The sequence below is a fragment of the Callorhinus ursinus genome, unplaced genomic scaffold (assembly GCF_003265705.2).
Source record: "Callorhinus ursinus isolate GAN/ISIS: 27379988/994484 unplaced genomic scaffold, GSC_fseal_2.0 scaffold17, whole genome shotgun sequence".
Lineage (NCBI taxonomy): Eukaryota > Metazoa > Chordata > Mammalia > Carnivora > Otariidae > Callorhinus > Callorhinus ursinus.
Window position 1 is genome coordinate 15,641,657 of NW_027397079.1, and position 23,726 is coordinate 15,665,382.

The 23,726-nt window shown below is 46.3% G+C and overlaps 1 protein-coding gene across 4 annotated transcripts in view; it reads right to left on the bottom strand.

Annotated features, from left to right (window-relative positions):
• Nucleotides 1–23,726, bottom strand: part of IRF2 (interferon regulatory factor 2) — an 80,927-nt gene that overhangs the window by 17,038 nt on the left and 40,163 nt on the right. For all 4 annotated transcript variants that reach the window (XM_025886034.2, XM_025886035.2, XM_025886036.1 and 1 more), the window contains exons 3-6: nucleotides 15,474–15,573; nucleotides 14,099–14,275; nucleotides 13,739–13,785; nucleotides 4,415–4,532 (exon numbers count right to left, since the gene is read on the bottom strand). In XM_025886034.2, the coding sequence (XP_025741819.1) occupies nucleotides 4,415–4,532; nucleotides 13,739–13,785; nucleotides 14,099–14,275; nucleotides 15,474–15,573 (442 nt within the window). The remainder of the gene's footprint in view (nucleotides 1–4,414; nucleotides 4,533–13,738; nucleotides 13,786–14,098; nucleotides 14,276–15,473; nucleotides 15,574–23,726) is intronic.

The following is a 23,726-nucleotide window of genomic DNA, read 5'->3' on the forward strand; positions in this document are numbered from 1 at the left end:
TTGCTCATCAGGGAGCCTGCCTCTCCCTCCCTTTGCCCCTCCCACTGCTCGTGCTCTCACTCTCTCTCAAATAAATAAATAAAATCTTTTAAAAAAATTTTTAAAAATTAAAAGTAAAAAAAAAAAAAATCCCTCCGTGTGGAGAATGAATGCAGAGGGGGCAGAATAGGGGGAGAGCCCTGGCAAGAGGGAAGGTGACTGGGGGTAATATCAAAAAGAGAAAGAAGGGGCTAGATTTGAGAACTATGAGGGGAGACAGAAGGAGCTGATGGTTAATTATAAATGAGGTGGTGGCAAGGGAAAGCGGAAGTGAGAAATATATAGCCTCATAAAAAAAGATGGCAGGCTTCTTGGGCAAACAAAACCTTCTCTAGGTTGAAAGGCAATAGCCAAACTACTACCAAGGCTCGTGCTGGCACATGGCAACTGAGAGGATCCCATACAGTCTCACCTCTGTGACCAGGCTTCCCCAGGTCCGGTCCCCTGAAGAAAAATAAGGTGCACTATCGGTTCTAGGTCTGGGTATGTTGTGACATTTGGGTTTCCCATCTCACATGGAGTTTCATATCGCTCAGAGTTTTCTAGGAGTTCTGGTAAAGTTGGACGCTTTGTCTCCAGACAGGTGAAGAGCTCAGCCCTCCCCGAAGAAGGCACGAGGCACGGCACACAACCCACCGAGAAGGAGCATGGAAGACCTTCACTCCCTCCCCCTAATGAGGGGGGGGCCTTCCATCTAAAGATCCACCTCAAGCTATTATTTATCTTGTAAAGGGATTTTTTTTTTTTTTTTTTTTTTTTTTTAAAAATTAGCACCAAAAAAAAAAAAAAAAAAAAAAAGAGTGAACAAAGGGGCTGGAAAAAGATGAAGACACAGTTCTACAGCCTAGCGTCACACTTCTGGCCATCCTCAAATCATTATGAATTCGGGTGTCAGAGGCTGCCAACCTTGAGTCATTACCACGAGGGCCCTCGTGGGGACCCGAAGGTGATCTCTACATTGTGAATCTGTTCTCTTTGCAGCTGCAAGTCCTCCCTGGTGATACCTGAGTTTCTAAGCTTGTCTAAAAGAGCTACTCAAGCTTTACTTTTCAAGTCAGTCAAATTTGGAAGTCATTACCAAAAAAAAAAAAAATGTACATCCTATAAGGTGCATTGTGGGCAGACAAAATCCAAATTGCGTTATTTCCTAATGGCTATATGTCTAATCACTAAGGATCGCTTGCTTGACCTGGGAATGATGAATAGCCTCCCTGTTCCACAGCAATCTTTGCTTTCTTGAAGGGTGGGGTTACCTTTTATCGAGAAACACAATGGGGTTATAAAGCACTGCCTAGGCAAGTCAGACACAGCGTCCGCACCTGCAAACTTTTTACACTGGCCTGGAGATGGTTTCAATACGGCTCAGCAAAAGCACGCTAACCTGGGCAAGATGCCAACAGGCTATTGTCAGAACAATTCAACATGTTGCTGGCGTCTTCCGCTTCCTCAAAACAGAAGTCACCACACGCAAAAAAGAATTCAATGCTAAAGACAAGTAAAAATAAAAATAAGGAGTTTTCTTTTTCTTTTTTTTCTGCCACCCTTCAAAGCAAAGCAGGGTTAGGTCTTTGGGCGTGCTCACCTGGGCCATTTAATCATCCAGGAGAGACAGAACATTCGAAGACACATCTTAGGTGCTGAGACACCGCGCTCCTTTTCGGGGGTCTCAGCACAACTGGCTAAATCGGAAAGTGCGTTGAGCTGTTAAGGACAAGGCGACAGCAAGACCAGCGGCCAGCCCGCCGACAGCCACAGGTGTGTGCCTGTGTGCGCGTGTTCCCGCTGTATCATTCGTGGCAAGGATAAAAGTAAACCGCAGCAGCCATCAAGCAAGAGTTCCCGGGTCGGGGCCGCTGTTTTGTCCACTTACTGGATTCCCGGTTTCGTCCACTTACTGGATTCACTCACAATAGCGTCCACCCCGCCTGGAACAAAAATGTACTGGGCAGCTGGCCTCTGCTGAATTAACTTACGGATTTCCAATCCATTTCCCTCGCTAAGAACCGACAGACCATGTGAAAAACTGCTACCATACAAGACACTCATTTCAGTTCCCAATTTCAATCTTATCCACATATATGCTTCTAAAAGCAGAAAGAAAAACACCTGGAAGCTTTCTTCTTGCTGCCTGAAGACAAAACTGGACTGAACTCCGGGCTCAGAGACGCATGAACTGAAAGCAAGAAATAGTGTCATTTTTAAAAGGACGAGAGAGAATCTCTCAAATTCCACCGTGGCCTTGGAGTCAGAATCCCTGTGTTTCTCACCTCTGTCCACGAATCACAGGGGCTGGGGATGGCTAATTAATGGTCACGGTGGGAGTGAAGACAAAAGCTCTATGAAGGGTTTAAAATCCAAGGCAGTGCTACTGTTAACAATGATCACAAATTACCCCCTTCTTTAAAATACTTGCATGGATCCACCTGGTGTATTATTATATACCTTTGTAAGGGCCACCAACTAATTAGAGATATTCAAACTCCTTTTATGCCCTCCATTATTATTTTATTATTAGGCCAAGGAAGAGACTCATTTAATCCAGCAGGTGATTTTCTAACCAAACTGGGCATCTGTCTTTGCCCCGGAGGTTAAGGACTCATTAAATTAGCACCAACCCCAATAGCAGCAATCATACCAAAGGGCAAAGAACAATCAACCTGACAGGGAATTTACATGCCAAAGACTCAACCAGATGTGTTTAAAAAAAAAAAAAAAAAGGTAAAGAAAACTCTGTACTACTGTGACTTCTGTTCGCCATTGTATCCGAGGCTGAAGTCACCTCACTCCCCAGCGGAAGTGGGAAGACACTGTGTCTCTGAGACCTCTGCTACACCGAGGGGAGCGCGGCCTGGCAGCCATAGGCCCTCATCCTTCCCTCACACTGCCCTCTGCCAAAGCCCTCAGCGTTCAGGGGAGTCCCCGCGTACATCAGCCTACTTCCCAACTCCAAAACCCAGGGGAAGAGGGCCCGGGGCCCTGACATTTGTAGCATCTGCGGCCTCCTGTCCATACTCAGCCAAGGGTCCGGAAGTGAAGGCATCTGGACAGGAGGTTGGCTCTCCTAGTTCTACGTGATCTCACTGGTTCTTACCAGCATCAGAAGCCCTGACAGTCTACAGAATGGAGGAAAGTTTAATGGACCACAAGGAGCCCAAGGGCCAAGCCTGGTTCTGGATTCTGGGGCTGGAGCTGGAAGACAAGCTCACTGCAGAGCCTCCACCATCCACTCAGCGCCGTGGCCCAGTGGGATCCAGCCGAGATGAAATTCACTCTGGTCCCCCTCCTGCCTAAAACCCTCCAAGGGGTGGGGTGTACATCGTGTGTGTGTGTGTGTGTGTGTGTGTGTGTGTGTGTGTAAAAACAGTTGTGCACTTGACTGTCTCTCATACTTCAACAAAAAAAAATTTTTTTTGCAACATACCCTCCAGCAGCAGTTCGGGAATAAAACCCAATGTCCTTTCCCATGGCTGGAAAAGTCCCCAGGACCCCACTTTCCACCCCTCTCTGACAGACCCTTGTGCCCTCTCCCCAGGCTCACCCCCACTCTGGACCTCCTTAGCCCTCCAGGCGGGTTCCTACGTGGGGGTCCACGTCTGGCAGTCCCGGGGCTCCCCCTCACCCACCCACTTAGGAGGAAATGCCACTCCTTCCAGAAGCTTCCAGAAGCCTCCCATCTAAATCTGGCCCCAGATATTCTCCCTTGTTCTTTTCTTTGCAGCATTTTCCACACATGCTAGCACTGTAGTTACCTGTGGCCGTATCTGTTTACTGTCTCCTTCCATGAACTAGGAACTGTCTCCTTCCATGGAACTAGGGATGGGGACTGCCCTGTGCCCCAACCTATTACTAGCACTGAGTCTGGTCTGTGGACGGTGCTCAGGAATCTTTGTGGAATCAAAGCATGCTGTTTGGCCACAGGTCCCTGGGCCTCAGTTCCTTCATTTGTAAGATGAGCACCACTTTTGTGGCAGGTTATGCCACGGGCCAGGTTCTGAAAGGACCCGCGAGGACAGTCTTCCCTCTCCTTATTCCCCAGTTCGAAGAATAACACTTTTGTCCATGTGACCGCTCCCTGAAAGATGGAGAAACGCTAATCACGAGCCACTGGGGGGAGAAAACCCATTTCATCCACTTGAGTCTCCTGGGAAGTCGCTCTTGGACTATTATCTTGAGGCTGACCCATCAAAAGTTCCTTTCTCTGCTCCTCAAAGGCCTTTATTCTTCAGCCCTGAAACTTGGGGGCTGGAACTGTACATGTTGAGATGGTTCCAAGATCTCCTCCCACTGACTACGTTATTTCAAATCACGTTTCACAAATTTTAGACCCCAGGGGGCTGCTTGCGTAGATAAAAAATGAGATGTCAAAACAGTTTACCTATGATGTTCACCGTACTATCCACTTCATTTTTTATAGCTGAAGTCAGGACGGCATACTCAGGAGAAAGATCACTTACTCCATTACTAAGCCCCAAAGATGACTCAACTGGTTCTTGCTAGGAAGAAGAAAAGAAAAAAGAATTGAGAACACTTCCTTTCCCCTCCTTTTTCTTAGCTTAAATTCTATCCTCTGTCTCCTTTTATTTATTTATTTATTTATTTATTTTTACTGCTAGGGTCATGTTCATCCCCTGAATGCATTCCCTACTAATTTAAATCAGCCTGAAGCTAAAGCAGCACATTTCTGCACAGATAATACACTGCCAGGTATTTGCCTACTTTCATTTTCCTTTGAGGAAAGGGTAGGAGCACATCTGGTTTGCTTTTATGAAAGGCTTACACCTGTAGGCGATAGTTTGGGGGTTCAGCAGGGCTGCATAACTGTCTGTGGAAAGAACCGTGTGCCTAGTTTCTAGTTCTTCCTTCTCCGAGGGAGGGAGTGCTCAGAAGGGTCAACTCCTGGCTTCCTAAGGAAGGACTCACGCCACTTCCTTTACCATGATTTCTGAGGAAAAGGTCTGCCTCCCCCACTGGGTCAAGAACAGGAAGCCAGGGGACTTTCCTCCTGAGGAGAATGATTTCTCCTCAGATAAGGCTTGCCCTGGACCCTGGCCACCTGAGCACCTGTCACTGGGCGGGTGGCCGGTAACAAGGGCCAGACTGTGGAGAAGGCCACCTCCCCCGGTGGAGTCCAGCTGGGCAATCCCACACCCATGGCTTCACACAAATGTCTTTCGAGCGTCTGAATGTCCCAGATAGGCCGAGGGGCTACTCGTTCATGCTAATGAAATGATGCATCAAGTTCCTCGTCCTTAGTGTAGCTCTCACTTCTGCTTTATTCAAGTGCCCTGGAACCCTCCAACCTCTGAGAGAGCCAACCGACTCTGGGGGAGCCAGTCCTGAGGTACACATTGACTTTCAGCATGTTGATGAGAGAGCTTTTCCTCAAGGTAAGATTGCATCTGCGTCTAGGACAGCAATCGAGTCAGACAAAGAAAGCCACACAGGACAGCTCCTTTGGGAAACCAAGATGGAGAGTGGGGGCAGAAAAGAACATAGGACGGGAACAGAAGATCATTAGAGGTAGATATGCCTGTGCTTTGAAAAGTCCAGAGTGGTGGGCATCTCTAAGGCATGCAGGGTGTTCTTATCAGTTTATTTATGTGCTACCTGTAATCAGTGATGAGCCCCCTCCCCCCACCCAAAATCTTAGGGAAGCCACACAGGGAAGGAGGGGGAAATTACCTCCTCCTTCATGATCCCAACCTGGCAAACTCCCATCACGGTAACGAACTGTAACTTGGAAGACATCACTTCAGTATCCAGCTCGGTCCCAAAAAACTCCCACATGCATGCTGACAAGAGGCACCAAAGGGCAAACAGAGGAGGGGCCCAGGGCCCAGGCCAGCCCCCCTGGGTGGAGTCTTTACCCCTTTCTCCTGCAGCACCTTGCATTTCCCCCTTTTAGGAGGCCTTTCTGGGGCTAAAGTCGCTTGCCTGTGACTTGAGCCTCCAACCTTTCTCCTCCCGCCCCCACGCCTGTGTTAGAGTCTGTGGTCGGTCTGGCCGCCACTCCAGCCATGGCCTCAAGCTCCAGGCTCCTGCGGGGCTGGTATGACAAGCCTGTCATCCGTCAGGCTTTGCAGTCATGCAGGGGTCGGAGCGTGGCTCCTCCACCTCAGGCTGGATGCAGGACCTGATTTAACCCTCTTGGAGCCTCTTCCAGGGCTCTGCAGACAGCGGTAAACTGAGGATGGGCAATGGACCCACCTCCCAGGGATGGCGTGAAGATTAAATGAGATAAATAGGCACCTGCCACTTACTACCAAGCTAACGCTTCCCATTAGCCGAGCATAAATAAATAAGGCCAATAAAACTGCTCTCAAGTATAGTGAGTGACCTGTCCTCAGATCCTGCCCCTCAACCCCACACGCTGACATCCAACAGGGAGGAAGGACTGCACTGTCCCTCTTGAAAACATGACTGTCCGTCGTTATTATAATTCTCTGCCTCCTTGTGGCACCAGTCTCTCTCACTGCCTACTCAAGGGCTCCTTTTCCATGTCCCCCTCCGCCCCCCGGTCATGCCCCCCATTTCATTCTGCCACTTCCTTTTCCTCGACTGCCCAAAAGGAACCACCTACAGAACATCTGAAGGAATTATGAAAAGACCTGCTAATCTGTATGGGTTCCTTTTGTTGTCAGGTTATTTTCTTTTTTTTTTTTACTCATTCCGCTTCTAGGTTTCTGATAAAAGTAATGAGGCAGTCAGACTTGCATATATTTAAAAACCTAAATTATTCTGATCTCAACTGAAGGCCTCTAAGTGTTTCACATGATCTACCGTTTAATTAGTGGCAAGTGATACCTCTATCACTTTCCACTTGAGAAAACTATGACTCAGAGACTAAATTAATTTTCCAAAATCACACTACTTCTAGCCTAAGGAGATACAAGAACTGAACTCCATCTTTGGTCACGCAACATGAGCCTATTCCAGGAGCTTTCTGCCTTAATGAACCCTGCACAAATCCCCACAGAGATTCAGACAGAACTACTTTCCACACGGTTTTCCTCCCCCACCGCATCCCTACCTCGTACCCTGCACTACTTCTCTACTGGAACGGTACGCTCTACCGACGGAGACCGAGTCGGACTATTTCGGACATGGTTTTGCTCCTCCCAACCCACTTCAAAAAATGCCCTATTGCTTCTGAAGTCTTCAGTGCAAACCATCTCATGGTTACTATCACTCCGGAAGGCCAGTGTAGTAAACTGTCCAGTGAGATGTAGCCAGCATCCCTCCGAAAGGTCTCCACTCAGGGTGTAAAACAAGGATCTCCACTGTGTGCAAAACAAGGATCTCCACTGTACTTAGTCAAACCTCGACCATATACCTTTTTTTTTTTTTTTTCTGAAGCAAGGAACTCAAGTTAAGGAAAGGGGTGCACAGTTCTCGATGAAACATGCGCAGAGAAGTCTTTGTCCGGCCATCTCCTGGCCCTGTGTGGTGCCCACTCCCGCTCTGTCCCCTGCCTTGCCGTACCATGGCCTGGGCTGATTAATCCTCAGCTAGCCTCCTCTTTCTGACTTTAGACATCATCGGCCCTCCTGTGAATCAACTAGTTTCCCACCCCAAAGAAAACCAAACCAAGACTATGCGTAGGTTCAGACCTGTCCATGGTGCCTTAACTCTGCCAAATCTTTATGCCCAAGAACCTTTTTTCTCAGTATAGAATCTAAAGTTCGGCCTGCAGTTTAAGGGATTTGGGGCAAAACCAAACTGGCACGAGAGAGAGAGTCCAAGGGAAGGAGCCACACTCTCTTTAGACCTCTAACGTAATACATCCTTGGTTGGTCTCAAAAGCTGCACTTGCTGGAGGGGCTGGGGGGTGGGCCCGAGTCAGAGGACAGCAAGGGCCCCTCAGCCTCTGCTCCAAGTCCAATCCATCTCATCCCTGGGCCACAGCCCCTGGTCTAGATGTCCTTTTCCTTGAGGCAAAATACAATGGCCGCCGGAGCTTTTCCATCTACAACCCAGCCCCCTGCTACCAGAGATACCCTAATTCATCTCCTCGAAGCCAAATTTAAGGACATCTCTAGGCCTCTCTACTAAGTAAAAGTTCAGGCTGACAGCTGGGCTTCATAAAAGTAGCCCAGGGACAGGGTGCCTGGGTGGCTCAGCCGGTTGAGCACCCAACTCTTGATCTCAGCTCAGGTCTTGATCTCAGGGTCATGAGTTCAAGCCTAGCGTGGGGCCTAGTTAAGAATTAAAAAAAAAAAAAAAAAAAAAGTAGCCCAGGGGACTGCACACTCCACACAATGAGGCCACTAGTAAAACAGGCTGATGCCTCCTGCCCAGTCCTACAACACCCTCCTTCCTTCCTTCCCTGGAACTCGACCGTCTGCCTTCTCTTCCTACTCTCACTGCAACCTCCCTTTGACTTCTCTCCTTGGCTCCCTTTCCTCTTCGTCTTGTGCTTGGGTCTCCGTATTCCTCTCATACAGCTTCTCCTTGGAGAAGGCATCTGCTGTCAAGGCCTCCAGTATCGTGCCTGAGTACATGACCACACCCCTGCACTCCCACACTTAGCCGAGCTCTGGGCCCATCAGATCCCACTTTCCACCTGACGTTTGCTTCAGAGAGCTCTCTGTCACGTCACACTCAACACGTTCCAAGTTAAGCTCTTCCTCTTCCTCACAAAGCATGCTCCCCTCCCAACGGTCCCTTCTAGGAGGCTTGACACTTTGATCCACTCCTGCCTGCATCCTCTGTATCCTCTCCAGCAAGACCCTTCCCCTCTCTGTGCCGAGGGCCACCATCTTCATCTACACTTGCCACCGCACCCTTCTCCCCTCCGCTCCTTCCGACCGCCATGAGAAAGACCTCCCCCCTTAAATATCAACTCCGTCATGCTCCACTCCTATACCCAAGCAGTTCAACCAAGCCCCACTTCACAGTATCACCCATCGAGGTTATTCAGCCACCCAGTCTCCAGACGCTGAGCAGTACCCTCAAGAGCCACCAGGAGCGGAAGGAGGTACACAAGCCTTCTCTCCTGCTCCGTCCGGGGCAGCTCTGATTCTATCTGTATTTCAAGTGGGCTGCCAGCCAGTGTGTGTTTCCATCTGATAAAGGTTCAAAAACTGAAGACCTCTTCCAACCAATGACAGGATCGCTCCAGTACCAGCCCTCACAGGTGGTCTTTGGACAGTGACAGGGAGCACGTTGCTTTGAATCCAGCTCAAGTCACTGTTAGAGCCAACAGCTCGATTAGAAGGTTCTGCTAAAAACCAGTACCTGCTTTTCTGTAACTTCTACTTGGAGGTCTTCATTCAGAACGAATACAGACCGGGCCTGCTCCCTACCAGGTGACCTGAGAGAGTCTCCTCGAATACAGTTCCCATCACATAGCACCAATGCTTTGATCTGGAAGCACTTTATAGTTTCAAAGCATGCATGTTTCATCTGCAAACAATCCTAGGAGGTGGGAAGAATTAATTTCTAATCCTCCCCACCCACGGTCTTTGGTTTCCCACTGTTGCCTCACACAGACTCCTGCTCTAATTAAGCCAGTTTCCTGACGCATCCAGGGAAGACCAAACAGCGACTCTAACTTCCTGGCCTTCACGTGACGCTCCTGGTGCTGGGGACTGACCACCACGTTACTCGATCCGTGCCCCAAAGCCTGGCTCAGGTCCCACAGCTTCCAAAAGACCAAGAGGCACCAGGTGTGGTGAAAGCGTGTGGGTTTTGGAGCTGGACTGACCTGGATTCAAATCCCAGCAGTGCTACCCTGGAGAAATTACTCATCCCCCTGTGCCTCCCATTCCTCGTATGCAAACAGGACATGACCTGCCCACTCCAGGAAAAGCTAGATGACATATTAATTAGAGCTCAGAACTTGGCAGGGGCTCAAAAATGGCAGCTACCACCCCTCTGTTTACCCCCTCCTCTCCTTACTGATCTTGGCCCTGTGACATTTTTTTGAAACACGTACATGCACTCATGATGCACAATATAGTATTGTTCACTACTGTGGCTCTTAAGTCTTATTTCCTCGGGTGGTCAGTCACCTCCACACAGGCAAGGCCTGGCTCCAGTAAAACCCAGCTCACTGAGTTCAGAGCATATATATTCACAAAGAGAACATCGGAGCATACTGAGACAGAGTTTCTGCACCTACTACATGGCCAGTAGGCCTCAGTTCCCCGGGCTCGGGGAAGCTATTTGCTGAGGGAACATATAATATGGAGATAAACTGCCTGAGTGACCCCAGAAAAATTCTGACACTTAGCCCACATGTTCTCAACATGATTTGGGCGAGTTAAAACTTTAACTCGAACTGAATGAAGATTAGGAGGAGCTTGTCTCAATAGCAAATTTTCCCACCTGGTTCCTCCACACAAGTCAAACATTCTCAGTGGAAGAAGTCTATCTGGTCTCTCCTGCTACACATTTGCATGGCACATATTAACTCAGAGCTTGGGCGTGGTGACAACAAAAAGTAATGTATTAATAGCTCAGTAAGGATAAAGTTTTTTAACTGTACAATTCCGGGCAAGCTGGAGAGTTCTCTCGGAAAACATTCTACCGAAACATTTCACGAACGCTATGGCTTTGGGAAGCTAGAGCTTGGGAAGGCTACTGGCCTCATCTGTGTTCTGAGGCCACACTGTGGGACGGATGCAAGCCGATTTAAAGTCAAAAGTGAGGCTGTGTTTCTTTCTGATGAATTGCCTGCCTTCTGCTGAAGGAACAATGTCCCTCTGAGGTATTAACCTCAGGTATTAACCATACTGCCGTCACCGGAGGATTTCACAATATACACTTTGCTGGGATGGAATCTGACTCACACAGTTCCATCTAAGAAGGAAGCTCTCACTTGCTTTCCTGGGCCATCGTGGCCAAGCCTCACCCGGGGCTGTCCCTTCCACAACTTGCTCAACTGAATGGCCACCTGGAAGACACCGCCATGTCCTGTGCTTATAAGAACACCCGGTGTCATCGATTCTAAAATGCGCATCTCCTCGAATGTCCACGGCCCTAAAACAGAATGGGCCTTGTAATCAATTGTGGGCCACGGTTTCATTGCAAGCAGTTTTTCTTGCTTAGACATACGTAAACTAACGGTGTCCTCTTATTATTGGCATCTGATATTCGATGGGGTGTGGAAGGTATGTTTGAGCAAGGTTTGTTGAAAGTGAACGTCGGGGGCGCCTGGGTGGCTCAGTTGGTTAAACGACTGCCTTCAGCTCAGGTCATGATCCTGGAGTCCCGGGATCGAGTCCCACATCGGGCTCCCTGCTCAGCAGGGAGTCTGCTTCTCCCTCTGACCCTCTTCCCTCTCGTGCTTTCTATCTCTCATTCTCTCTCTCTCTCAAATAAATAAAATCTTTAAAAAAAAAAAAAAGAAAGTGAACGTCGGTTACTCCGTTCTCACTGTGTGTTAACTGAGATTATGAAATTAAATCTGCACAGCGATGTAAAACCCCCACTCCTGCCTCACACGTTATATTTATTTATGCATCTATTTAGCAATCAGTTCTGTACCAGGCATGGAGCTAGATGCTATGAAAATAGTCGTAAATATGACACAGTCATACTCAAGATTGTAGCAAATTCTTCAAAGTCACCTATTTGTGGGGAAATCATACTTTTCTGACTAAACAACACCCACTGAAATGTAGGCCCTAGAAAAAATCCAAACTCTGGGACACTTGATACAACTAATAACTAGTTTGTTTGTTTTTTTTTCAATTGCAAGGAAAAATAAACTTTTTAAAAAGTGATGTTAAAGGAGACCTATAGATTAAGAAAAAATGTAAGAGGGGCGCCTGGGTGGCTCAGTCGGTAAGTGTCTGCCTCTGGCTCAGGTCGTGATCCCAGGGTCCTGGGATCGAGCCCCGCACCGGGCTCCCTGCTCCATGGGGAGCCTGCTTCTCCCTCTGCCTCTGCCTCCCTCTCTTTCTCTGTCCCTCATGAATAAATGAAATCTTTTTAAAAAATTAAAAAATAAAATAAAATAAAAAATGTAAGAGACATAACCCCCAAATCACAATATGTGAACCTTATATGGATTTTAATTCAAATAAACAGACTGTATAAAAATGACATCATTTATGAGGCAACTGGGAATCTGAACAACGGATATTTGACGAGATTGAGAAATTACTGTTAATTCTTCAGATGCAATAATGATGCTGTGTTATTTTTTAAAGAGTGCCCCTATTTTGAAGGTATATACTAAAATAATTATGGGGGGAAAGTGAGAGGATGTGGGATCTGCTTCAGAATAGTGCGCTGAACCGTATGAAATGGTTTTGTGAGTCAAAAATGGCCAAATACCGGTCATTCCTACGGGCTGGAGGGAGATGGATGGCGGCACCCACCCCCGAAACAAAACAGCCACGAGCTGATTAATGTGGAAATTGGGGTGATGGTCACAGAGCAAAGTCTCCTCGGGTGTCTCCTTCCTGTGTGCCTACAATTTTTCCACGATAAAAAAGTTAAAACAAAATTAGGCCTCAGCACTGTGCCATATTTAAAATAAGTCGCAAACTAAAAATATTTAGAGTGAAACTGGACGTGTCACATATGAAATATTCTGCTGAAAATATTTGTTTTCCACTTTGAAGGGAAGGTGAATACTTCCGATACTTTTGACAGTTTATCTCAGCTGCCCCTCAAATTCCATCTACCTTCGCAAGTCTAACTTTGTATCAGAAGTAAATATCGTTGTATTTTGTCTATTTGGACTAACTGGCTTGTTTTTAAACACTGTGTGGTCTGGACAGTTGGGGTTGTTCCTCTGACAGCGATTCTGGGTTAGGAATCAAGAGTACTTGGCATCGTCTTTAAGTTCAGTTCTTAGTGACCACACGACTTTGGCCACGTGTGCCACCGCCCTTGGGCCCGCGTCACTCAGCTCCCTTGAACCTCACTTTCTCCATCTGCAAACGGAGTGCCGTAAACCCTAAGACAATCTGACAATCTTCTTTCTGAAGGTCTGTAGGTCGGGGAGTGGTAGTGTCGGCCCTTGGCTCAGCAACTGAAGCGCATCCTCAGTTTTGCACAGGTTTGGGCTATTCTCTGACTATTTAACGAGGGCCAAGCCATCTAGGCACAAAGATCCTCGCACCGCAGGGGATTCCAGACCACACAGCCTACTGGAAGGCTCACGCACACACATCCCTACGGAAAGGCTTGGGGAGTCATGAGAGTTAGTTGTTAGTTCAGAGGTGAGGCGGAGAGAGGCTAGTGAGAACCACACTAAGAGGGTGTTCAAACGGACCTCCATGCCCCCAACCTTGGGGCCTGTCATGGAATATAAGCATAACACATAGGTGATACACTTTAATGTAAGTATATAATACCTAATAGACTTTAAGATCTATTTAATAGCCTGGAAACACACTTAATATGATCAGATAGGAGCTAGTTGCTGGAGCTCAGCTAGAAGTAAGGGACCAGCTGGCAACGGTCGTGGGGACCAGATGGAGGCTGGAGTCCAGCTCAGTGTGAATTTGTGACTTCATTCATAAACTGCTCAGTGAAATTGGATTAGGCAGGGGATACGTGTACCAGAGTCTGCTTGAGGGGACAAGCCTAAGAGGAGACACGAAAAGCACATAAAACAAAAAAGCCAAAGAAGAAAGACTAAATACTTCACAGAGATCACGTTACTTGGTTTTATGAGACAGAATAAGAATCATTAATATGGTCACAACTTTGGCTTTCTCTCTGAACAACCAAAGATTACCTTGATGTGCTTAACTCTGTCTTCTTTTTCTGTCTTTGGTTTCTTTCCTGTGGCAACAAAAAATAGTCTGGGGTTAATTCGTGAGGAACGTACAGAGAACATTTTCCCCTCACTTCTTTCTGGAACTCTCGATGAACCCATGCATACTTTAATCCACACATGGTCAAAATTCTACATGTTTCTCCGACCGCCTTCGGTGACCTAACGGTCACTTCCCCCAGCAAGGCAAAGGGAGGACTATCATCCGCAGTGTGGATAAGTGTTCTATCCTCGGAGTGACCACAGATGTGGAAACAAAGAAACCATAGAGGTACTACGACATATATTATGTGACCACTGTATTAGTCAGTAAGTATCTACCTTTCTTAGAAGGTCGCTCAGATAAGGGCAACATCCGGTACACTCTGAATGCATTGTTTCCCTTCTTTATACTTTTATCCTTGACTTCTTCGATGTCGGGCAAGGAGTTCATGGCACATCGAAAATTCGCCTTCCATGTTTTTGGATCAGGTTTATCTACTCCTGGTTGATGCTTTCCTAACAAAATAGCCAGAAGAATGAAGGTTAAGAAAAAGGAGGGGAAAAAATAGACAGGAGAAGTTTCTGGAAACATAGGCTTGCCGGCCAGGTAGTGCAGAGACCCCTTCTTAATTCCAGGTTACTACAGTGACCAACCGGTTTGCCTGTGACCAAGGCCAAATTCCTGGGATGTGAGAATTTTTGTTTTAAAACCTGGACTGTTCTGGGCAAACTGGGATAAACTCGTCACCCAGGCTCGACCTAACAGCTTGAGAAAAAATTGATAATGGTAGAACGGAGACTCAAGGTAAGTAACCGAGAAAGCTGGCAGGTTGGGGAGGCCTTTAAGCCCAGGTAAACCAGAGTGTCCCTTTTCCATCTGACTCTCAAATATTAGTAAAAAGTCTATTCCTGTAAATAGCGTTCCCTACTTAAATTCTACTATAAATAAATATATTCTTGACTATCTTTTGGAGAGAGAAATTCAAACCAAGTTTACCACTCCAGAACAGATAAGTTTCTGGGGAACATAATCAGAATCCCACATTCACAGGAAATTTAAGGACTAAGTTTCTATAGGATGGGCAAAGCATCACTTCTGAGTGATGGAGTTTGGGCCCCACGTGTCCTGGATGTGCCTGGGGACACACCACGGGTTTTTCAGAGCTATTTTCATGAGGCCATAAGCCACATGTATGTAGTAAAAAAACTTTTTTTAAACGGTTAACACTGTATTGTATAGTCAAAATTTGCTGAGAGAGTAGAATGTCAAGGTGCTCGCACCAAAACCAAAAGCAGTAAAAGGTAAATATGAGAGGTGATGGATGTGTTAATTAATTTGATGGGGGGAACCTTTTCACAACGCATACATCAAATCATCCCCTGGTACGCTTTAAATATCTTACAATTTTATTTGTCCATTACATCTCAAAAAGAAAAAAAAAAGATGGCACTGGGGCGCCTGAGTGGCTCAGTGGGTTAAGCGTCTGCTTTTGGCTCAGGTCATGATCCCAGGACCCTGGGATCGAGCCCCACATCGGGCTCCTCGCTCAGCGGGGAGCCTGCTTCTAACCTCTCCCTCTGCCCCTCCTCCGCCCACTTGTTTTCTCTCTCTCTCCCAAATAAATAAATAAAATATTTTAAAACAAATGAAGGCATGAAAGTAACAATAAACAACAATGTCTGCTTCTATACATGATGCGGGGGGCTTTAATACCTGTATGGATTGCCCAGTTCCTAAAGAGTGGTGCATCTTTTTCCACATCCCACCCATGTCTAGCCGCGTGCATCCAAGGGATCTGGAAAATCTTCTTTTCCTAAAAAAAAAAAAAAAAAAAAAAAGACTGCAGCCATGGAATTCAAGCCACCTTTAACAGAAGGTTTTTACGTCCTAGCCAGTAAGGTTCTCTATTAAGTGACACTGGGTTTGCTGAGTGTCTACAGTAAAATCTACTAGGAACCAAACCCGCCTCCCCACTGGGCCCCAGATCTTGACAGTCCATTCGGGAGAGATTCAGAGGCATGTGGAGTCTAGCAGAATAGGAATGCATTCCAAGGTCAAAGGAGTTGATTTGGGGATATGCCAATGTGTTCCGTTATCTATGCCATTTTTCCTTGAAGGACCACAGAGGATAAAAGCCACTGACTAAAACCTCCAATGCTTATGATTATCGTTGATTTCCATCATTTGCTAGAGAGGAACTCTAGTCGCCTTAGGTAAATTAAAACTTAGGCAACTTTCCAAAATGACACCCATTTGAGCTGCTAAAGGGAAATCGGGGTTATCTGAGGTCAGTGCCACAGTGATCCAATACCTCAGTCTACCGGGTAGCCAACAGAAAAAGATTTGGTCTAATTTTCTAACCCCTGAGTGTATACTGCCCTGCAGGAAACAGCAAGAAGTGCAAACAAAGATGTATTAAATGGGTGGAGATGATACTACTTTTCTAGAGAAAAGTCCCTTGGTACAATTCTTACAGTAGGCCCTTTCCATCTCTCCTACTGCTCGAGAGGTAATTCAAAATAGCTTAAATCAACCCTGGCATTTAAAACACAGGATTAGAAACTAGCAGCGCTTTAGAAACAAAGTCACACTCACGTGCAACTTCTTCAGCCAGCTCTCCCGACAGTCCCGGCATTTACTAAGTTCTCGTGGCTCTTTACATGTGACTTCCCACGGGCTCATGTGGTCTCAGTTTCATTTTTTGCAAGAACCTACTGAGCTCCAGGTATGTAATTATCTCGGCCTTACAGTTGAAGAAACTGAGGAACAGAATTAAGTTCCACAGCCAAGGAAATGATCATAGCAAGTGTCTGAATTCAAAACCAGGCCACGGGATCCCATATTCAATCACTTAATCACACTACATATTGTCTCCCAGGGGAGATTTCCCATCCTATGACACATCTGTTGTCCCGACTTCTGTGGAAACCAAGCCCAGGATAACTGTATATTTTTAGCCCTAAAGGTAGTTCAGGTAGTTTCTAGGGATGGGGGTCTGGGGAAGGCAAGAAAATGTCAGTAGGGATTTTCCACCACTTTGGTCTCACACAGCGAAAGACAGAAAGGGTCCCAACAGACCTCCCCTAAGGGAGTCAATGCCTCTACAGAAGCCTGAACCAAAAATATTTGAGAATATTTGAGAGTTCCCCAAAAACCGTTAAAAGGGAAAATTCTACTGCATTTAAAACTCAGTTACTAAATAACTGAAAGCGAGAGACTTTTCATAAACCCCTCCTTGTTCATTCTGCCTCATCCACCGAGATAGCATGGTTTCAGGTTAGCCATTTCCAAAGAGCAGTGATCAGCCAAGGAGTGAGTGAAATTTTATTTTTTTAATGTAGATGAAAATCAGAGAGCAAAGTCATTTACGGCAGTTTCTGATGTTCACGTGAAAATGAAAAAAATAAATAAATAAATTTATTTTGGTGAAAGAACTTCTCCCAAAAGTGCAAAAACAGATCTGAAGGCTTACGCTTAAAGGCACAGACCCTTTATAGAATCTGCTGTTGCACATTTTTGTAGGTCAGAGGAGTTCCGGAGGGGACACAATCTAAAGTCTATCTCGTAAAACACAAAGTTGATTCTGATAAGTAGATCTTTTCAAGCATCTGCATGCATGCAGTTGTGTGTGCACACGTGTGCTCTCACACACACCCCTACCATATCAAGTCCCATAGAAACTATGCCCAAATCACGAACCCACAAACATAATGACTAAACCTAGCAATTATCCACCACGCATCCATGGATCCTCCTTCCTGGGCAAAAGGTCTGAGTGGACCTTTCTCAAAAGAAGATAAATAAATGGCCAATAAGCAAATGAAGACACCCAACACTGTGAATCATTAGGCCAATGGAAATCAAAACAACAACAAGATACCATTTCCTATACCCCCAGGGTAGCTAGAATAAAATAATATAAATAAATAAATAAATAAATAAATAAATAAATAAATTGATTAATTAATAAAAAGTTGGTGGTAAGGATGTGGAGAAACTGGATCCTTCCTACACTGCTGGTGGGAATGTCACCCAGTGTAGATGCTATGGAAATCAATTTGGCTATTACCCAGAAAGTTAAACACAGAGGGCCCACATGACCTAGTAATTCCACTCAGAGACTTACAAACAGGCGTTGAAACAAGTATTTATACGTGAATGTTCATAACATCACTACTCACAACAGCCAAATGTCCATCAACTGATGAATGGATAAAGGGAATGTTGTACACGCACAAATGGAATATTATTCAGTCACAAGAAGGAATGCGGTATTGACAGGTGCCACAACACGAATGAACCTTGAACATCATGCTAAGCGAAAGAAGCTTTCTACATAAGGCCACATAGTGAATGGTTCCATTTATGTGAAATGAGCAGAAAAGGCAAATCCAAAGAGACGGAAAGCAGATTAGTGGATGCCTTGCACAAGGAAAGGATTTGAAACGCTTTGCAACGGAAAGTGACTGCTTAATGGCCAACTGTTTCCTTTTGGGGTGAGGATAATTCTGGAATTCTAGTGGTGTTGGATGTATATAACATTGTGAGTAGACAATGTCACCGAACTGCACATTTAAAAATAGTTAAAGTGGTGGGGCGCCTGGGTGGCTCAGTCGTTAAGCGTCTGCCCTCAGCTCAGGTCACGGTCCCAGGGTCCTGGGATCGAGCCCCGCATCGGGCTCCCTGCTCCGCGGGAAGCCTGCTTCTCCCTCTCCCACTCCCCCTGCTTGTGTTGTGTCCCCTCTCTTGCTGTGTGTCTCTCTCTGTCAAATAAATAAAATCTTAAAAAAAATAGTTGAAGTGGTAAATTAAAAGGAAACCACACACGTCACTTTTAACTAGTTTTTCATACTGCAAAAAATAAACTGCTAATAAACATATCACGTTTCGTTTTCTTTTTAAGATTTATTTATTTATTTATTTGAGAGAACGAGAATGAGAGAGAGCGCACGTGAGAGGGGGGAGGGTCAGAGGGAGAAGCAGACTCCCCGCTGAGCAGGGAGCCCGATGTGGGACTCGATCCCGGGACTCCAGGATCATGACCTGAGCCGAAGGCAGTTGCTTCACCAACTGAGCCACCCAGGCGTCCCGTTTTTTTTTAAAGACGATGCTGAAAGATAAAGAAGGTGAGACTCATTTTAAAACTGGAAGAGATTCTGACCAGTAAACATTCTGGTCATCGATCAGTGTGTCCTATTAGGGATGGTGACGGCATCGCTCTGTGTCTGTGTAGACTCTGGGCCATCAGTCTGTGCCGTCAGAAGCCCTGAGTAGCCCCATCCACATAGGCTGTGCCCACCATGTTTGGAGGGACAGCATGTTCCAGACTCTACCCATGTTTATACAGAGAGAGGACTCTGCCCACCTGAGGGAAGGAGAGAGAAGCAGTACTTAAGTTGAGAAGAACATTTAAGATTATCTTGAGGAATGCAGAAGGTACCTTGGCCCCAAATGGCAACTAGCTCTCTTCACCTCCTCTGCCTCTTCTCTCCCCCAGTATTTATAAGATGTTCCAATTTACTCTGCTATTTTTGCTGGGACTCCTAACCTTGTTCTGAGACGGTCTGACATTTACACAAGCACAAGCCTGCTTTCAAAGTGTACAGAAGGGTAAGGTCTGAAACTAACTGTTGACGCCAGATGCTTGGGGAGTGGCCTCGGGCCCCCAGGGTCCAGGCCGATCTCCCACGTGCAAGGAGCGTGTCCATAACCAGAGTGGGAATCAATCACAGCTACAGGAGAAACAATGAACCCGGTTGTGGCTGCCTCATTCCTTCCTCAAGAAATGGCCCAGAGAGACCACAAGCAAGCATTCGGACCAATCCAGCACGGACCTGGCCTCTTCGACAAGTCCAAAAGCAAGAAGGCGGGGGGTAAAAAAAAAGGAGGGGCTACTGTTCATCATCAGGACAATCAGGAGACACTTTGAGTCAGAACAGCCTTCTCTGGATTCTGACGGAACAAATCAATCGTAAAAACACATTCTGGGGAGTACGTTAAGGCATTCGGAATACGGACGGCGCGGGGATGATATTAAAAGTTATGATTCACGATGAGTAATTTATGGTTAATCAATTTATAATGGTATTGTGAATATGCAGAAGACAGTCTTAAGTCTTACAGATGTACACAGTCAGGCAGTTGCTTTCAAATGCCACACACACACACACACACACACACACACACAGGCACACAGGCACACACACAGACACGTAAGTATTTTAAATGTCAATTAATTTTTTTAAATCTGGATGTGAATTTGGAAACTACATGAGAATTTGCTATGCTACTCTTTCTAGTCATTAGACTGTTCAAACCTGCCTCGTGTGTTTGCAAATACTCATGATAAAAAGTAACGGGCCCAAGCCCGGGCCGTCCGCAGGAGCTTGTGCTGAGGCTGCTTTCCCAAACTTCCTCGCGGCTCCTTCAGAGGACACACGCCATCACCATCCTCCTCCACATGTACTGAGAATAAGAGATGGAAACCAATTTGAGGCATTCATTAACCACTGACCTGCCTCTTACTAAGAATGTCCCGAATATGATGGACTCTCCACTTGAGAGAAACACGACAACTGCCAACCCAATGTTCTTAAGTCCGATTCTCTTAACAGCACAAAGACACAGTCGCCAATGTTACTCCTCTTCAAGCACACATTACTCTCCCCTTTACTTATGGAACAGTATTCACCTAGTACTTCCTAAGGGTCTGGCAGGAGGCCCAGCACCGAGCCTGAGAGCAGCAACAATCAAGACATTCCTGGCCTGCCCCCCGAGGCCTTCCAGCACAGAGGGCTTCGCCACCACCACCAACACATTCTGAATAAGGCAGCTAAGGCGTAAGTGAGGAGTAACAAAGCCCCACAGGCAGTTTTCTGAGTTATAACCAGCCTTCAGTGGGAGAAGAGATTTTACGGTGATCTCAAACCACTGAACACACAAGCAGGGGTTCTTAGGCAGAATGCTTCTGAGTAAGAAGGAAATAATAGGGGGTGCCTAGGTGGCTCAGTCGGTTAAGCACCTGCCTTCGGCTCAGGTCATGATCTCAGGGTCCTGGGATCGAGTCCCGCACCAGGCTCCCTGCTGAGCAGGCAGTCTGCCTCTCCCTCTCCCTCTACCCCTCCCCCTGCTGTCTCTCTCTCTCTCTCAAATAAATAAATAAAATCTTTAAAAAAAGAGAAGGAAATAATAGTAAGGTCTCCAGTGAAATATTTATGTGGGCAGATGAATGCCAAAGCCTAAGTTAACAGAAACCTATAAAAAGATGGCCTGAGGAGGTGTGGGTATGGAGAGATGTCCCTGATGCCATCCGAGGTCCACAATGACTGGGACAGCCCTGCCCGTGCGCATGGACACAGCCGCATGCACACTTGGCCCAGGCCCGTGGGCCGCCTGCCCTACTGGCTCCCCCCCGCCTCGGGTGCCCATGGCCTCCTGTGCCAGGGGCCTCCTGAGACGTGTCATCTGCCACAGGCTAAGAGCCAGCAGAGCGGCCAGACCAGGTGGGTAAGGGGTCTCCTTTCTGGCCCTACCAGGAAAGAGAACTCACAAGCCAAGAGCCGGCTGAGTGAAGCTCAGCAGGGAGGGAGGGCCACCTGCGAGGGGCCAAGCATACAGCTGTACAAAAAGGAATCCATTCCCTTTCTAGTTGTCTATCAGAAAAACATGGACAAAGTGGATGGAAGGAGAGGTGTCTTAATGGAGAGTCCCAGTGAGGAAGCAACCGTAGGAGGGTGTGTTTGTTTCCCAGACCCATCGTAACCAACTGCCACAAACTGGGCAGCTTACAACCACAGAAATCTATCCTACCACAGTTCTGGAGGCTGGAAGTCTAGAACCAAGATGTCGGCAGGGCCACATTCCCTTCAGAGGCTGTAAAGACAATCTTTCCTGGACACTTCCGGCTTCTGGTGGTCCCCGGTGTCCTTGGCTTATGGCTGTACCTCTGCAACCTCTGTCTCCACACGGCCTTCCGTTCTTGTCTTATATGGACACTCGTCATCAGACTGGCCCAGCTACATAATCCAGGGTAATCCTGAGATCCTTCACTTTCTCCAAAGACCCTTTTTCCCAGTGAGGACGTATCCACAGTTTCCAGGGGCTAGGACGTGGATATACCGTTTGTGGGGAGCAGGGGTGGGGGCGGACCACAATTCAACCTACGAGAAGGACAGTTAATTGCACCATATCAAGTGCCTAATCATACAGGGGCCGTGATAACACGGTAAGTTTGCCCCTGTATCAAGCCAGCCAAAATTGATGGATGTGTTTTTTAAAAAGAAAAAAAAAATTACTTCTCTTCAGAAACCAGGAACTTCTATTTTAATGTCACTCTAAATCAATATAGGCGATGCTATCTCGTCCTTTAAAACATAACCCTACTTCGCATCTCTGTACCTTGGCTTCGTCGTCTGTAGAATGGAAAACATCACAGTATCTCCCCCCATTGTGGGGATTATGCGAGTTAATGCACATGTCTTGCTTAAATGAGCACCTGGCACTTCATAAACGTTAGTTTTTATGATTATTATCATTACTGAGTACCCTATGTTTCTTCAATTCTGCTTGACGACAGTCTCCCCTTCCTTACAACCAAGGGGGCCATGACCCAACCTGACTTCTTGTTTGTGTCTTTGGAGCAGGCTGATTACAAAACCCCTCCATGATACAGATCTGAAACACTATGGATTTAGCAAGCCTAGAAAAAGAAATTATTTGCCATTCAGTTGGTTAAGCGACTGCCTTCGGCTCAGGTCATGATCCTGGAGTCCTGGGATCGAGTCCCACATTGGGCTCCCTGCTCTGTGGGGAGTCTGCTTCTCCCTCTGACCCTCTTCCCTCTTGTGCTCTCTATCTCTCATTCTCTCTCTCTCAAATAAATAAATAAAATCTTTAAAAAAAAAAAAAAAGAAATTATTTGCCATAAGACCTTAAGATACAGGAGAGTTCCCCTGAAGCGAGCATACAGTTTACTTATTGCTAATTCACTTCTTACCCCACCTCGTTTCAGAAAAGGACCTACTGAAACTGATGTGCTCAAATACAATACCATTACATTTAAAATAAGTGAAAAAAGAAATAAGTGGGCGAGGGGAAATAAGGCTCAAGAGATATCTGAAAAGATAAGATGAAGCCAGGAGTGATAATGAGTAAGCACAGTGATGCTGCAGGACCCTCCACTCTTGTTAGAAGTGGGCCACAACCGGGCTCTAAGCTCTCGAGCACGCCATACAAAGACAAAGCCTGACCAGCTGAATTAGTCATTGGGTCCTTAAGATTAAAATGAGGGGGAGGTAGAAGAGGAAAAGGAAATTTACTCAGAAGAATTGCGATATTCCTGGGAACGGGAGAGAAACCTCTCCCTTGGGCCCTTTTAAAGAAGGCATGATATATTAGTTGTTTTTCTAGGTGATAATTATATATTTTCAGGTGTTCTTTATTTTGATATCCACTCTCTTCCTGATTCACTCCTAGCAGGTAGGATCAATTAGACTGGGAGTCTGAGGTTGGTAAAGTAAGGGAGGATCTATGTACGTGTGTATTTATGTACATATGTGGGGGGTTGTAAATGACAGCCTACTTTTTTAGGACGGGTAGGCACACAAACAGTGTTTCACGATAAAAAGAGAAGACTTTTTTTTAAGGCAAAAAACAAAAAGTTTTCTTTACACAGACAACACTGAGAAGAGAGCCAATACGCTCCATTCCCAACACAAAACCCGAGAGTTTCCATGTTCTCTAATCCTAGAAGCCAGGAGAAGTAAGAGAGGCGTTTAGAGAAGGAAGGGGGTAAGAATCATTAAACAATAACACAGATCATTTTTGGTTGGCTGGTTTTGTAACAAATAAGGTTAAGATTTTGAACACAAAGAATGCAATTTTACTTTGGCGGTCCACGTGCATGTCTTTTAGTAAGGACCTCTCTCTCTCTCTCTCTCTCTCTCACACACACACACACACACACAC